Genomic DNA, 14497 nt, shown 5'->3' with positions numbered 1-14497 from the left:
CTTGGGTTATGTTTCCCCCCACCTCTGGCTAATGCGCTGCAATGAACTACAGCTGCAGAGAGAAAATTACAGCCTCATCTATTCAACTTTTAGTCTAGAAACCTTGTTTTTTACCAACTCTAAAACAAAAGAACAGAACAAGCAAAAATGTTATAGATGAGATGGGCTGAAACAGATCAATGGAAAGATAATGTGACAGACTATTATCATGACATTTGCTCTCTTTGTGGTATTAAGGAGCAAAAGAATGTTGCCAAAAAACTCGAGTTTGTGCCCTGCATCTTCGGAAATACAATGACGCCCTGCTGACCAATGAAACGGTGCGCATGATCGATGCCTTCAATATACTGGATGAGTTTTACCTAGTAGAACGTGCTACTAAGAAACTAATAAAAAAAAGCGAGCAATATCTTTTCCAGCTCTTTGATGGTAAGTGTCTGTCAGTAATGGAAATGCTAGAGAAAAAGAAGGGATGGGGTAGCTTCACACTGGTGGAGGTGATGGTGTCATTTTTTTGATTCAGAGTGAATTCCTAGATATCTGTTTGTCCCTTGGGTGAAAAATAACAATGTGGTTGCCAGAAAATTCATAGACTTATAGAACTAGAAGGAGCATCTTTTTAATTCAATCTGCCATGTATTTTGAAAGCCAGGAAAGTATACAGAGTAGTCTGACTGCCAGCAGTTGCTAGTTCGTTTAGGGTTAGGTTTAAGTTTAGTTTAGTTCACTTCAGTTGTTTTGTTTTAATTCACGCTGTTGCACAATCCAGGGTGCATCACGAAAAGGCTTTATAAATACAGTGGTGGCTCAGTGGCTAAAACGCTGAGCTTCTCAATCAGAAAAGTTGGCAGTTCAGAGGTTCGAATCCCTAGCACCGCATAATGGAGTGAGCTCCTGTTACTTGTCCCAGCTTCTGCCAACCTAGCAGTTTGAAAGCACATAAAAATGCTAGTAGGAAAATAGGAGCTACCTTTGCTGAGAAGGTAACAGTGTTCTGTGCGTCTTTGGTGTTTAGTCATGCTGGCCACATGACCACGAAGATGTCTTCAGACAGTGCTGGCTCTTCGGCTTTGAAACAGAGATGAGCACCACCCCCTAGAGTCAGGAACGAGTAGCACATATGTGCGAGGGGAACTTTTACTCACACACACATATACACACAGAACGTTGCTGCACTTCAGTGGTTAGATGGCCTACACAAAGATATTTGAACATAAGATTTTTAAAACATTTATATTTTATTGGGTTCTATTAATCTAGTTGAAATGTTAATTTATATTGCTAGTCCAGGACGCTAAATAAATAAATTCAGTCTTCTACTCATGCAAAAAGCCAAATGAGAAGATCCTCAAAGCCTTTGCATCCAACAAAGTAAAGTTAGCAATAGCAATAGCAATAGCAATAGCAGTTAGACTTATATACCGCTTCACAGGGTTTGTCCTCCTGTGTTGTGCCAAACATCTTCAAGGGAAAACCAGAAAGTCCAGCTGTCTCTTGAGAAAGCGCCTTTGGGTTTGCCATCTTGAGTTACACGTAAAAAAGAAAAAAAAAGGCAGGATAAAAATCAGCCCTTTGCTCCACTCTGTTACTTGGCCTTTGTCAGAATAAGAAAAGGCTGAATAAATAGGAAACGCTACATGCTACAGGGTTGATAAGGTCAATGGGTTATGATGAGATATAAATCCATTTGATTTATGAAGTTCCTCTTTGTGAAGGGCTAATGATGACACATCAATGCAACACGTTGGTTTGGAATCACACTTCAGAAAACAACAACAACCCCCCTTTTTCCCCTCCATAGAAGAGCCACTTGAAAATGGTGTTGAGTGGTTTATTAAGGCATACTCTAAAAATGAAAACTGATTTTATTGCATTAATTCCAATTGTAATATTTATGTGCAATTCAATTAAACTGCGTCACTATAACTACGCTCTAACATTTTGTTGCATTAAAAAATTGAATTTGGTAACACTTGTTGGAAGCTTTTGAGGTCACATCTAGCCTGTGATCCTCAGACTATTCCCTTCTGTTTTAGCAATAGCAATAGCAGTTAGACTTATATACAGCTTCATAGGGCTTTCAGCCCTCTCTAAGCGGTTTACAGAGTCAGCATATTGCCCCCAACAATCCGGGTCCTCATTTTACCCACCTCGGAAGGATGGCAGGCTGAGTCAACCTTGAGCCAGTGAGATTTGAACAGCCGAAGTGCAGAACTGCAGTCAGCTGAAGTAGCCTGCAGTGCTGCATTTAACCACTGTGCCACTTCGGCTCCTTTGAAGAGACATAGGATGAAACCTTGAGACCACGATGGCACACGCAGCCATATCTGCCAGCACGTGAGCTGTCAGCTCCAGTGCACATGTGTGCGCCGGCCAGCTGATTTTTGGCCTTCCAGAGGACCAGATGTGGCCATTTTCATCCTCCCCAGGTTTTAGAAAAGCCTCTGGAGCCTGGGAAGGGCGAAAAACGGGCCCGACATGCCTACTGGATGTTCAAACTTCCAGTAAGTCCGTTGGGCCTGGTTTTTGCCCTCCTGAGGCTCCGGAGGCTTTTCTAAAGTCTGTGGAGGATGAAAACATCCTGGAGGATGTGCAGCAGCTGCCAAAAAAGCCAACACAGTTCTAGGCTGCATAAACAGAGGGATAGAATCAAGATCACGTGAAGTGTTAATACCACTTTAAAATGCCTTGCTAAGGCCACACTTGGAATATTGCATTCAGTTTTGGTCGCCACGATGTAGAAAAGATGTGGAGACTCTAGAAAGAGTGCAGAGAAGAGCAACAAAGATGATTAGGAGGCTGGAGGCTAAAACATATGAAGAATGGTTGCAGGAACTGGGGATGTCTAGTTTAATGAAAAGAAGGACTAGGGGAGACATGATAGCAGTGTTCCAATATCTCAGGAGTTGCCACAAAGAAGAGGGAGTCAAACTATTCTCCAAAGCACCTGAGGGTAGAACAAGAAGCAATGGGTGGAAACTAATCAAGGAGAGAAGCAACTTAGAACTGAGGAGAAATTTCCCGACAGTTAGAACATTTAATCAGTGGAACCGTTTGCCTCCAGAAGTTGTGAATGCCCCAACCCTGGAAGTCTTTAAGAAGATGTTGGATAGCCATTTGTCTGAAACAGTATAAGGTTTCCTGCCTACGCAGGGGGTTGGACTAGAAGACCTCCAAGATCCCTTCCAACTCTGCTATTGTATTGTATTGTACTGTATTGTATTAAAACAGCTTCCCCCAGCCCCCCCTCCCCCAAGGAAATACCAACTTCAGCTTGGAGGCGAGCAGTGCAGCACACTGAGGGGGACAGGTTGTTGTGCGCACATAGGCATGTGGGGGTGTGCTGTGCATTATGGGTGCCAGCATTTGTGTGCGCTACTGTTCTAGCACATGCATGCGCTATTGCGCCCGTGCGCTCGCATTATTGGCACCCAGCAACAAAAAGATTAGCCGTCACTGCCTTAAGAGATAACATTAAGAGATAAGAGCATCTTCCACAACTTGTGGACTTCCAGATACACTAAACACGCTAGTTGGAAGTATTAGTACTGTAATCAGTTTTGGGGAAATTAAATAAAATAAGAATGAACAATAATGGAAAGACAAGGCAGAGGAGAAGAATAAATGTGGGTCACGCCACTAAAAAACTCAAAGGAACTTTTCATTGCTGGAACTGCTTGCAATTTAATTATGGGCAGCCCTCAACTTACAACCATTTGTTTAGTGACTGTTCAAAGTTAAAAGGACATTGGGAAAAGTAACTTATGACCGGTCTGTCATAGCATCCCCACTGTCATGTACTGTATTTCTCGGAGTATAAGACGCACTGGAGTATAAGATGCACCAAGATTTTGAAGAGGTAAATTTTTTTAAAACGTTTTTGCACTCTGCAGGCCTCCCAAACCCTCTGCACACATCGTTTTTTGTGAAAAACGGGCCACGCAGAAAGTTTGAGAGGCCTGCAAAGTGATCCTAGAGGCAGGGAGGGGCAAAAAATGGTCAGTTTTTCATGAAAACGGGCCCGTGTTTTGCCAAAAACAGGACATGCATAGGCTTTGGGAGCCTTGTAGAGTACTCCTGGGGGCTGGGGGGCAAAAACACCCTATTTTTCACTCATTTTTGCCTTCCCCAGCCCCGAGGAACACTTTGCAGGCTTACCAAAGCCTCTGCAGGTCCATTTTTGTGAAGGGGGTGGGGTTTGGGGAGGCCAAAAATGCTGTATTCGATATATAAGGCACACCCATATTTTCTCCCACTTGGCAACTGGCATGTATTTACAACAGTGGCAGTGTTCTGGCGGGTCTTATGATCACCTTTGGTGAGCTTTCCAGCCAGCTTCCAATAAGATTGATTCTTCTCAATGGGAGAAGCCGGATTTGCTACTTATCACCTACAGTAATTCACTTAACAACTGTGGCAGAAAGGTCATAAAATAGGATACGAAACAGAACTACTTTGCTTAGACCTTCTGGTTCCAGTTGTGGTTATAAGTCAAGGACTCTCTGTAGTGGCAATTTACTGTCATATACTCTACTGCACTCTATATTAGCAATAGCAATAGCAGTTAGACTTACCGTATATACTCGAGTATAGGCCGACCCGAATATAAGCCGAGGCACCTAATTTTACCACAAAAAACTGGAAAAGTTATTGACTCGAGTATAAGCCTAGGGTGGGAAATGCAGCAGCTACCGGTAAATTTCAAAAATAAAAATAGATACCAATAATGTTTTTGAATATTTATTTCAAAGAAAAACAGTAAACTAGCGGTGTATTCAATGAAATACTTCACTCACCTCATGATGCTGATGTCCCGCTGTGATGATGATGTCCCGTGCAGCCGCGGGAGCGATGTCCCGCCTCCTATTACACACGGCACAGTGATTCCTATCATTGGATCACTGTACCAGAGGAGGTGGGACATCGCTATGTGGCTGCTTGCCATAACAAGGAGGAGGTGGGACATCGTTGCAGAGCGGCAGGAGGGGGAGGAAGGGGAATCGTAAGACAGCCCTGCATTACATTAGAACGTGAGGCGGGGGGATGGTGCGGTGCGCGCTGCGCGGCAAACTGACACAGAGGGAGGGGAAACTCACAGGGGCACTGGGCCATTCACGAGTGTCACCCAGCGGCATGGCCCCGCCCCTTTTTCTCCTCCATTTCGGGCAAATTTTTCACTGACTCGAGTATAAGCCGAGGCGGCTTTTTTCAGCCCAAAAAGTGGGCTGAAAAACTAGGCTTATACTCGAGTATATACAGTATATACCGCTTCATAGGGCTTTCAGCCCTCTCTAAGCGGTTTACAGAGTCAGCATATTGCCCCCAACAACAATCCAGGTCCTCATTTCACCCACCTCGGAAGGATGGAAGGCTGAGTCAACCCTGAGCTAGTGAGATTAGAACCACTGAACTGCTGAACTAGCAGTCAGCTGAAGTGGCCTGCAGTACTGCACTCTAGCCACTGCGCCACCTCGGCTCTAAAATTATTAATATTAGGTTATGTATTTTGTTATTGCTGTCCGTGTGGTTTCAATTTTCTTATTCACTGCTATCTACATTAATCTTTTGGGTTAAATGCTAACTGAGATATAGGATCAGGAGTTATTATAGATTCGTGTCAGATTCAGGGATGATTCTCCTGCTGCTCATCCTTATTTGAGACCACACCATGCCTTTGGTTTATAGAGAACAGGTTGACTCTCTTGGGCCTTGCTAAAGACAGTCGCTATGAGAATCCCAAACTTGGCAAGCTGCAACAAGTCCTGCAAGACCAGTTCCAAGAACTGAAGAGCTCACGGGGCATTGTGTTCATCTGGACACGCCAGAGTGCCCATTCTCTACAGGAGTGGGTCCTGGGTAACCAGGCTTTGCGTGCACTTGGGATCAAGTCCGATGTTCTGACGGGAGCTGGTTCCAGCAGTCAGACAAAGCACATGACGCAGGTAAGTCTCCCCCCAAAAAATGTGGAAAAGCCTCTATCCCATTCCCAGGTCTACTGTAAGTCTCACTGGAATGAGACCAAGGGTGAAATGCTACCGGTTCGCCCATGCTGGCTCAGGAATGCTGGGAGTTGAAGTTCACGGGTCATAAAGAGGCTACAGTTTCCCACCCCTGAGCTGTAGACTACTTGAATAAAAGTGTTCAAAGGAAGCCCGCTTCTCTCTTCTGGGATTGAGCATCCCAGTTCCACTAGATCAGTGATGGTGAACCTTTTTTGGCTCGCATGCCAAAAGCAGGGGGAGCGCAGGGGGGGTCCTGTACGGGCATGCCACACCCATAATGCGATGTGCACAACCCCAGCGCACATGCACGTTCACCCCCACCCTGCGCACATGCGCATACAAGCTTCCCCCCCCATTTTTGGCATACTTTTTTTGCCCTCCCCAGGCTCCAGAGGCTTTCTAGGAGCCTGGAGAGGGTGAAAACAGCCTCCCTACCCCTGCCCCCGGAGGCCCCCCGGAGGCCCTCCAGAGGCTTCAGGAACTTCCCTGAAGCCTACGGAGCACAAAAAACCGGCCTACAGGCAAACCGGAAGTTCAGGAACAGACTTCCAGTTTTCTCGTAGGGCCAGTTTTCGCCCTCTGGAGCCTTCAGGGAAGCCTCGTGAAGGCTCCGGAGGGCGAAAACTGGCCCTACGAGCAAACCGGAAGTCAGTTCCTGGTCGAAGGCTGAAGTCAGCTGGTCAGCACGTGCATGCATGTTGGAGCTGACAGGGCAACACCTTGTGTGCCCTAACAAATGGCTCCGCGTGCCACAGGTTCGCCATCACAGTACTAGATGGTAAAAAAAAAGCCTTCTAATTTTGTCTTTGTCTTTCAGCAAGAGCAACAAGATGTTCTCGATCGCTTCCGGAAGGGGCAACTCAACCTTCTTCTTTCCACCAGCGTGGCTGAGGAAGGGCTGGACATCCCTGAGTGTAATATCATAATCCGTTACGGGCTGATGACCAATGAAATTGCCATGATGCAGGTCAGTCAGTTTTGAGAACCTTATTCCAATGCATCCCGACACCTGCAGAAGATGTCTAGAAAGGAAAGGAGGAGTCTTCTTAATGCTGGGTCATTGAGAACAATAATAGCTCAACTGAAGGGTGGTTTTTGACTGATCCATTTATGTTCTTAAGGAGGGGTGTCAAACTCAAGGTCCAGGGGCCGAGGTGGCGCAGTGGTTAAATGCAGCACTGCAGGCTACTTCAGCTGACTGCAGTTCTGCAGTTCAGCTGTTCAAATCTCACCGGCTCAGGGTTGACTCAGCCTTCCATCCTTCCGAGGTGGGTAAAATGAGGACCCGGATTGTTGTTGGGGGCAATATGCTGACTCTGTAAACCGCTTAGAGAGGGCTGAAAGCCCTATGAAGCGGTATATAAGTCTAACTGCTATTGCTATCTAACTGCTATCTGGCCTGCAGGATGCTTAGATCTGGCCCCCGGGCTGGCCTGGGAACAGCACAGGACTAACCTGCGATGCCTCTGCCAGTGAAAATGGAGCTCAGGAGGGATGCACGCAGCCCTCCCCAGCTCCATTTTCACTGACAGAGGGTTGCAGGAGGCCATCGCAGCTGAAAATAGAGCTCCGGAGCCCGTTTTCACTGGCAGAGCGCTCTGGTTACCACAGGTGCCTCCCAACACAAGTGACATCGAGCTGGTCGTGCCCCCCCCCCCAAGGTCAAACACAACCCTGATGCGGCCCTCAATGAAATCGAGTTTGATACCCCTGTTCTTGAACACCAGTGGGCTTTGGAGCCCACTAGTTTGGAGTTGAATACAGGTGAGTGTCTTTGGTGAATGCATTTGGAGATGAATGCAGTTGCTCTTCTTTCTCTTTCTGAAGGCCAGAGGCCGTGCCCGTGCCCCAAACAGCATCTGTTCCATTTTGGCCAAGACCAACAGCAAGGAGGTGGCCCGTGAGAGGCTTAATGAATCTTTGGAGATCCTTATGGAGAGGGCCATAAAATGGGTGCAGGAGATGCCTGAGGAAGAATACCACCAAAAGGTAAAAGAACTTCCTGGAAAGGCCAAGAAAGTGGCCTTTGATATTTAGGCTTTGAGAAAGAATGACAATAAAGTACTAATTTGGTGGGAAACGCAGCAAGCCAGATTTCGACATGTTGTGATAATGTGCTCTTATTTGTTCTTTTGCTGCCACTTTACATCACCAAAGTCGTAACTCATAGTCTCAAATTACAGTCTTCTAAGGGGGAGAAAAAACTTTGAGCTACTGTATTTTTCGGAGTATAAGACGCACCAAGATTTTGAAGAGGTATATTTAAAAAAAAACAGTTTTTGCACTCTGCAGACCTCCCAAACCCTCTGCACGCCTCGTTTTTTGTGAAAGCAGCAATCATTTACCTTCATGTCCCTTGCACACTCTCCTATACCTGGCAGCACCTTGCAAGCTGTCTGGCGCTTGCAATTTCCTGCTGGCTTCCCCATTGATCTTGCTCATTGGAAGCTGGAAGGAAATTGCAATGAGGTCCTTGCTTAACAACCCATGATTTTTGCTTAACAATGGTAACTGGAAGTATTAGTCCTGCCATCACTTAGCAATCTTGGAGACCTGCAGAAGGAAGTCACAATATACCATATATTCATATGGATGGAACACAGATTCTTGATTCTTTCCAATAGATTGCAAAATTGCAGCATGAAAGCATGATCAGCAGGAAATTGCGGGATGTCAAACTTCAGCAGCAGCGCCACCTACACAATCCAGACAGTGTAATTTTCTGTTGCCTAAACTGCAACCTGGCTGTCTGCCATGCCAGTGACCTGCGCAAAATAGAGAATATGCATCACATCAACATTAATTCCAACTTCAGGTGAGGGAAAGTAGAAATGACTAGTTGCTCTATGATTTTGAACTCTATTTATAACATTGAGAAGAGCCAGTGGTGCAGTGGTTAGGATGCAGTATTGCTAATTTTGCCAACTGCCAGGAATTCAATTCCTTCAAGCCTGACCTGCTCAAGAGAAGAGCCGAGGTGGCGCAGTGGTTAGGGTGCAGTACTTCAGGCCACTTCAGCTGACTGTTATCTGCAGTTCAGCGGTTCTAATCTCACTGGCTCAAGGTTGACTCAGCCTTCCATACTTCCAAGGTGGGTGAAATGAGGACCCAGACTGTGGGGGCGATATGCTGACTCTGTAAACTGCTTAGAGAGGGCTGAAAGCCCTATGAAGCGGTATATAAGTCTAACTGCTATTGCTATTGCTAAGGTTGACGCATTAGCAATAGCACTTAAACTTACATACCACTTTACAGTGCTTTACAGCCCTCTCTATGCGGTTTACAGAGTCAACATATTGCCCCCAACAACTTGGGTTCATCGTTTACCAACCTTGGAAGGATGGAAGGCTGAGTCTACCTTGAGCCTGGTGAGATTGAACTGCCAAATTGCAGTCAGCCGGCAGTCAGCAGAACTAGCCTGCAGTACTGCACTCTAACCACTGCGCCACCATGGCTCAACCTTCCATCCTTCCAAGATTGATAAAATTGTTGGGGACCATATGCTGACTCTATAAACCGCCCAGAGATACTCTAAACCACTATGAAATGGTGACTGTGTGTGTATGTATGTATGTGTATGTGTGTATGTGTATGTCTTAAGTGCTAGTTGTATCGGGAAGCATATCTGGCTTTCTCCATTTAAATAGCAAGTTTGTCCCAACTCTGCAGCAGACTTCTTCAAGCTGATGCCCTCCAAATAAATTGTGGAATTATCTCTCATGAATGAGAGCTGAGAGAAATGAGAATTTATATCCAATGTCTGAAGAGCACCAGGATGGAGAAAGCTAGTCCTGTGCTTCTGTTTCAGAAACAACATTTCTTACTTAATGTATAGAGCCATGATGGCGAACATATGGCGTGCGTGCCACAGGTGGCACATGGAGCCCTCTCTGCAGGCACATGAGCCATTGCCCCAGCTCAGTTCCACTGTGTGCACCTACCACCAGCCAGCTGATTTTCAGGTCTCTGCCATGCATGCGTGGAGGGCAGGGCATATGCGGAAGATGCATGTGCAGGGGGCGGGGGGTTCATACGCGTGCACAGGGGGAGGGTAGGCCTCCCACTGCCTGTTTTTAGTCCCAGGAGGCTGCAGGGAGGCCTGCTAGGCCCAAAACGGGGCATGCAGGGGTTGGGCGCACACGTGCAAAGGAAGCATAGGGGGAGTGCATGCATGCGCAGGGGGGCAGGGCACATGGAGGTGGGTATCACACACAGATTGCATTATGGGTTTGGGCACGCGACAACAAAAAGATTAGCCATCGCTGTTATAGAGCAGGGACCAGCAACCTGCAGCTCTGGAGCCACATGCGGCTCTTTCATCCCTCTGCTGCGGCTCCCTGTTGCTTAAAATATGTGTCACATATTTCTGTCACAAGCACCACACATTTTGTGACAAAATCACTATCAGTTTATTGCAAAAGGTAACTTTACCTGGAACAGCTTACATACCTTTAACACAACATCTGCCTATCTCAGGTCTATGAAAATGCCAAATATAGTCTGTACATCTGATTGACTGAGGCCAACTATAATAAATGTTATCGGTATATAAATCCATATGTGTACAGAGACACTACTCTCTCAACCTAGGAAGAGGAAGGTCAGCAAAGAATCCCCCTTCAGGACTGGGCAGCCAAAATTTTAGCAATGGGTTCTCTGCCCAGTTGCTGGGTGGGCATGGCCATGGTGGGCGTGGCCTAGTCGGCCTCCTGCACCATGGCGAGAGTGTGAATGTTTTTGCCTTCCCCAGGCTTGGAGGCTTTCCTCGAGGCTCTGGGGTGTGCATCCCCCAGGCTCCGGAAGCTGTCCTGTTCCCCCCCCTCTCCTCAAGCCTCCACACAGGCCCTGCACTTACCTCGCACCCAAAACAGGCCACGTGGAGGCTCCTGAGAGGGGTGGGGTGGGAGGGGCCAGCCAGGAGTGGGATTTGAGGTTCTCTGAACCGGCCATAACATTTGCTACGGGTTCTCCCAAACCCAGGTCAACCCATAGCAGCTCACCCCTGCCCCTTCCCAAAAACTGTCAGTCAGGGCTTGCTTTTTTCCAAGAATTACACGGCCCACTGCTTTAGGAATGAAAGATTACAGAATGCCCAATTGTTCTCTATGCAGCCTGTATTACACAAAGTCACCCAATTGTGTGACAATTTCCCGCGAATTCAAAGACTGGAAGCCAGGCAGTTCCATCAGTTGTGAGACATGTGGGCAGGTAAGCACAGTTTGAACTCATTTTTTCCCCTAAATATATTTATTTTGCTTGTTTTTGTGAAGAGAGAGATGTTAGAGAGGAGAAAGTGGCAGGCCAGTGGGAAGAACTTGGCAGATGGACTTTGAATTTACTTTTTTAAAAAATCAAACTTATTTCTAAAATCTCAAGTTCAGATTATGTAAATATGCCCATTCCTTAATTAGATCTTAATTTGTTTTATGGCAGACCACAGCCAAGTTTCCCACTGATGATTGTTCCCTTTATTATTGTTGTTGTTTGGGGCTTCTGGAAAGGATCTTGCAGAATGTGTTCATCAAGGACAGGAGTTTAACAGGCTTTATCTGTGTTTATTCATCTGGAAATCAGAGTGTGAAGCCAAAGTTTGTCAAAGGTTTCAGATAACACAGTGGGGACCCAGGTAAACTTCCACAATTTGATGGTTGTGCATTTAGGAAAGCTTAGCATGGTCTTAGCTTGGCACAAGAACTCGGTAGATAATTATGCGGTAGCCTCTTGTTCAGATAACGCTTAAAGCCATAACGCATTTTATTTTGGTTTTGTTTGCCATCTTGGGTGAATCCAGCAATTGTAGTTTATCCAAGAAACATGAACTCTCAGACTATAACAAAAATGGGGTAGGGGCAGAGAACACCTATTCTGTTAAATGCTATGTATCCAGGGGTGGGATTCAGCCAGTTTGGATCAGTTCAGGCGAACCGGTAGCTCTGACGATCAGCTGGGGAGCGAACCGGTTCGTTCCGATGGTCAGGTGGGCCCACCCTCCTGCTTTACTTACCTATATCTTCTGAGCTGATCTGCGCGGCAGAGCGAATTGCCACGCTTCAGCTGTGTTACTCTCCAAAAGTAACATGGAAGGTAAGTTTTGCTAAAACCGTGCACGCAGTGCGTGTGCGCAAACCATACGATCACTGAGCTGGTAGGATCCCATTCCTGTATATATCCTTGTGGAGAATCTCTACCAGTCAGTCAGTAGGCTCTGGAGGGGGAGGGGGAGGGAAGGAAGGAAGGAAGGAAGGAAGGAAGGAAGGAAGGAAGGAAGGAAGGAAGGGTGGGTAGGTAAACTGAGAGGGGCTTTTACAATCTGTATTATTTCTGTTCTGCTCTTTGGTAAAAACCAGGGCAGCCCAAACACTGGGAGATGAATTTTTCTACAGTTCGCTGACATTTTCCCCATAGGTAGAAATCTATTCTTGTGACTTACTTAACCTGGTAAAGAGGCTAACTGTATTTGTGTTCCTGCAGATTTGGGGGATGGAAATGATCTACCGGGATTTCACGCTTCCGATGTTGGCCATTAAAAATTTTGTGGTGGAAACTCCCAGTGGCCGCCAGAAACCCAAAAAATGGAGCAAAGTTACTTTTGAAATCAAGGACTTTGATTATACTGAATATTGTGCTAGTTTGAAACTGGATACACAAGACTTGGGGATTAAATGAAAAATAATTCAAAATAATGGAATGTGTGCCCTTTTTGGCTAATAAATGTAGCCGTATACATTTTCCTTTTTGAGTGAAAATTAGCAACCCCATTGAATAAATGCTGATTCAAAATAATTTGAAGTAGGCCTGCTGAACCTCTTCACACTAATTCCAGCCCTAAATGCTGGGGTGGGGTGGGTTTTTTTTGTTTTGTTTCTTCTTTAAATGTGGGCTGACTTGTCCAAAAATAAATGTTTGCAATGGATGAAGGTACCTGGCTGCATAATCATTTTTCTTGCATTAAAGATCTGAATTGAGTTGGGAAGAGTACGTGGCATCCTCTTTGCAACTGGGATCTTTCTGAATGCCTTGAAAGAACATGGTTATCGTTTGCGACATTGACCGAAATGGCAAGTTCCAAACAAAATTCATGCTTTTTAGGCTACAAGAATTGGAACTCATTTTGAAGCATTTCCACACCATATCTGGAGTAACCCAACCTTAGCCTCTTACACAAGACATGTAAAAGTCCAGATAGCTAGTACTTAGGCTGTCTACTTTCTCCTGAGAGGACAAGAGAGATAAAACTCAATCAATTTCTCTATTTCCCTTAACTTAGGCTGAAACTGCCATCTGGAGCAACGGTTACCAACTGGTAGTTCATGGACCACTGGTGGTCCGTGAGAAAATTTTGGTGGTCCACAGAAAAATTATTTGTATTTTTTGTCTTGCACTAAATCAGGGGTCCTCAAACTACGCCCCCTGAGCCAGATACATGCAATGAACGTTTGTGTTGCTGCAGAGAGTCTCCCCCTTCAGGGGTCTTTTTGTGTGGGTCAGAGGGGGACAGAAATTCTGACTGGAGGTTTGCTTCAACCTCCTGGTGCGGGGCTTTGGATGAAGGCTGGAGGGAAGTGCCACTGGTGGCGAAGAGCGGGAGGACCTTGTTCCAGTGGGACTGCATCGTGGGTCTAGAACTGGCTAACCATCTTAGCCTGCTGAGCCTCCGCTGGCACCTGGCCTTGCACTCCCACAGATTTTCCCCCTGCTTGGAAAACCTATGCTCATAATCCTCAGTGAGGTGCTTCTACTGAGCCTCCTTCTTGGTTAAATCCAATTTGAACTGAGCTGTTTTGCCAACTCTTTCTCCTGGTGGCTGCTTAGCTCCAGCAACTGCTTCCTGTTGGGACCCTAAGGAGCCAGGGCGAGGAGGTGAGGAGTGGCTGGAAGGAGAGAGGCGAGTAGAGGGTAGAGAATTCATTGGCGAATGAAGAGGGACAAGGTTCATACAGAGCAGCTTCACGGAAACATAAATGGAAATCTACCAGGATTTCAAACAGAGGTTTTCTAACCAGGGACAAACCTGTGAAAACTAGGTTATATTTTGGGAATACTAAAGCGTATGTCAGTGAGGAAGGGTTGTAACACATATTTCCCATCTCTCACACAACAACCTAATTGCATGTTCTGCTACTTACAGCTTGGGTTCTAAAGTAGATTTTGCAACACCTGTCTGGTAAATCATTGCATTTTGTTTTTAACCAAGTTTGTAGATTGTCCCAATTAAGGGGGAAAAAAACACAGCAGTGATCAGATTTGTAATGTTATAATTGTCAGAGCTTCTGGCATCTCAATTGATATTGTATGACATAAACATATCCATTTTTGTCCTCCCAATAGCCACTCTATGAGGTGGGTTTTCCTGAGCTTAATCTTATATGTGGACCGTCTTAGTCCCAAAACAATAATTATTAACCACACTGATGCTGCTGTTATGCAGAGTATATTTTTAAGAAATAAGATGTTTTTGTGTCTTTTACCCAGACCAAATTCTTCCTTAATTATAT

At 45.7% G+C, this 14497-nt stretch overlaps 1 protein-coding gene across 5 annotated transcripts in view; it reads left to right on the top strand.

The window, feature by feature from the left end:
• Window positions 1-13064, top strand: part of DHX58 (DExH-box helicase 58) — a 30719-nt gene extending 17655 nt beyond the window's left edge. For 4 of the 5 annotated variants that reach the window (XM_032222016.1, XM_032222017.1, XM_032222014.1 and 1 more), the window contains 7 exons: window positions 238-429; window positions 5686-5942; window positions 6820-6969; window positions 7830-7991; window positions 8627-8817; window positions 11114-11210; window positions 12474-13064. In XM_032222016.1, coding sequence (XP_032077907.1) covers window positions 238-429; window positions 5686-5942; window positions 6820-6969; window positions 7830-7991; window positions 8627-8817; window positions 11114-11210; window positions 12474-12668 — 1244 coding nt within the window. In that variant the 3' untranslated portion in view covers window positions 12669-13064. Of the gene's footprint in view, window positions 1-237; window positions 430-5685; window positions 5943-6819; window positions 6970-7829; window positions 7992-8626; window positions 8818-11113; window positions 11211-11435; window positions 11629-12473 lie in introns of all 5 variants that reach the window. The other variant, XM_032222018.1, reaches the window with a different exon arrangement.
• The last annotated feature ends 1433 nt before the right edge of the window (window positions 13065-14497 follow it).

This window comes from Thamnophis elegans, chromosome 7 (genome assembly GCF_009769535.1).
Source record: "Thamnophis elegans isolate rThaEle1 chromosome 7, rThaEle1.pri, whole genome shotgun sequence".
NCBI classification, from domain to species: domain Eukaryota; kingdom Metazoa; phylum Chordata; class Lepidosauria; order Squamata; family Colubridae; genus Thamnophis; species Thamnophis elegans.
Note: the sequence above shows the minus strand (reverse complement) of the source record. Positions and strands in the feature narration are given on the sequence as shown.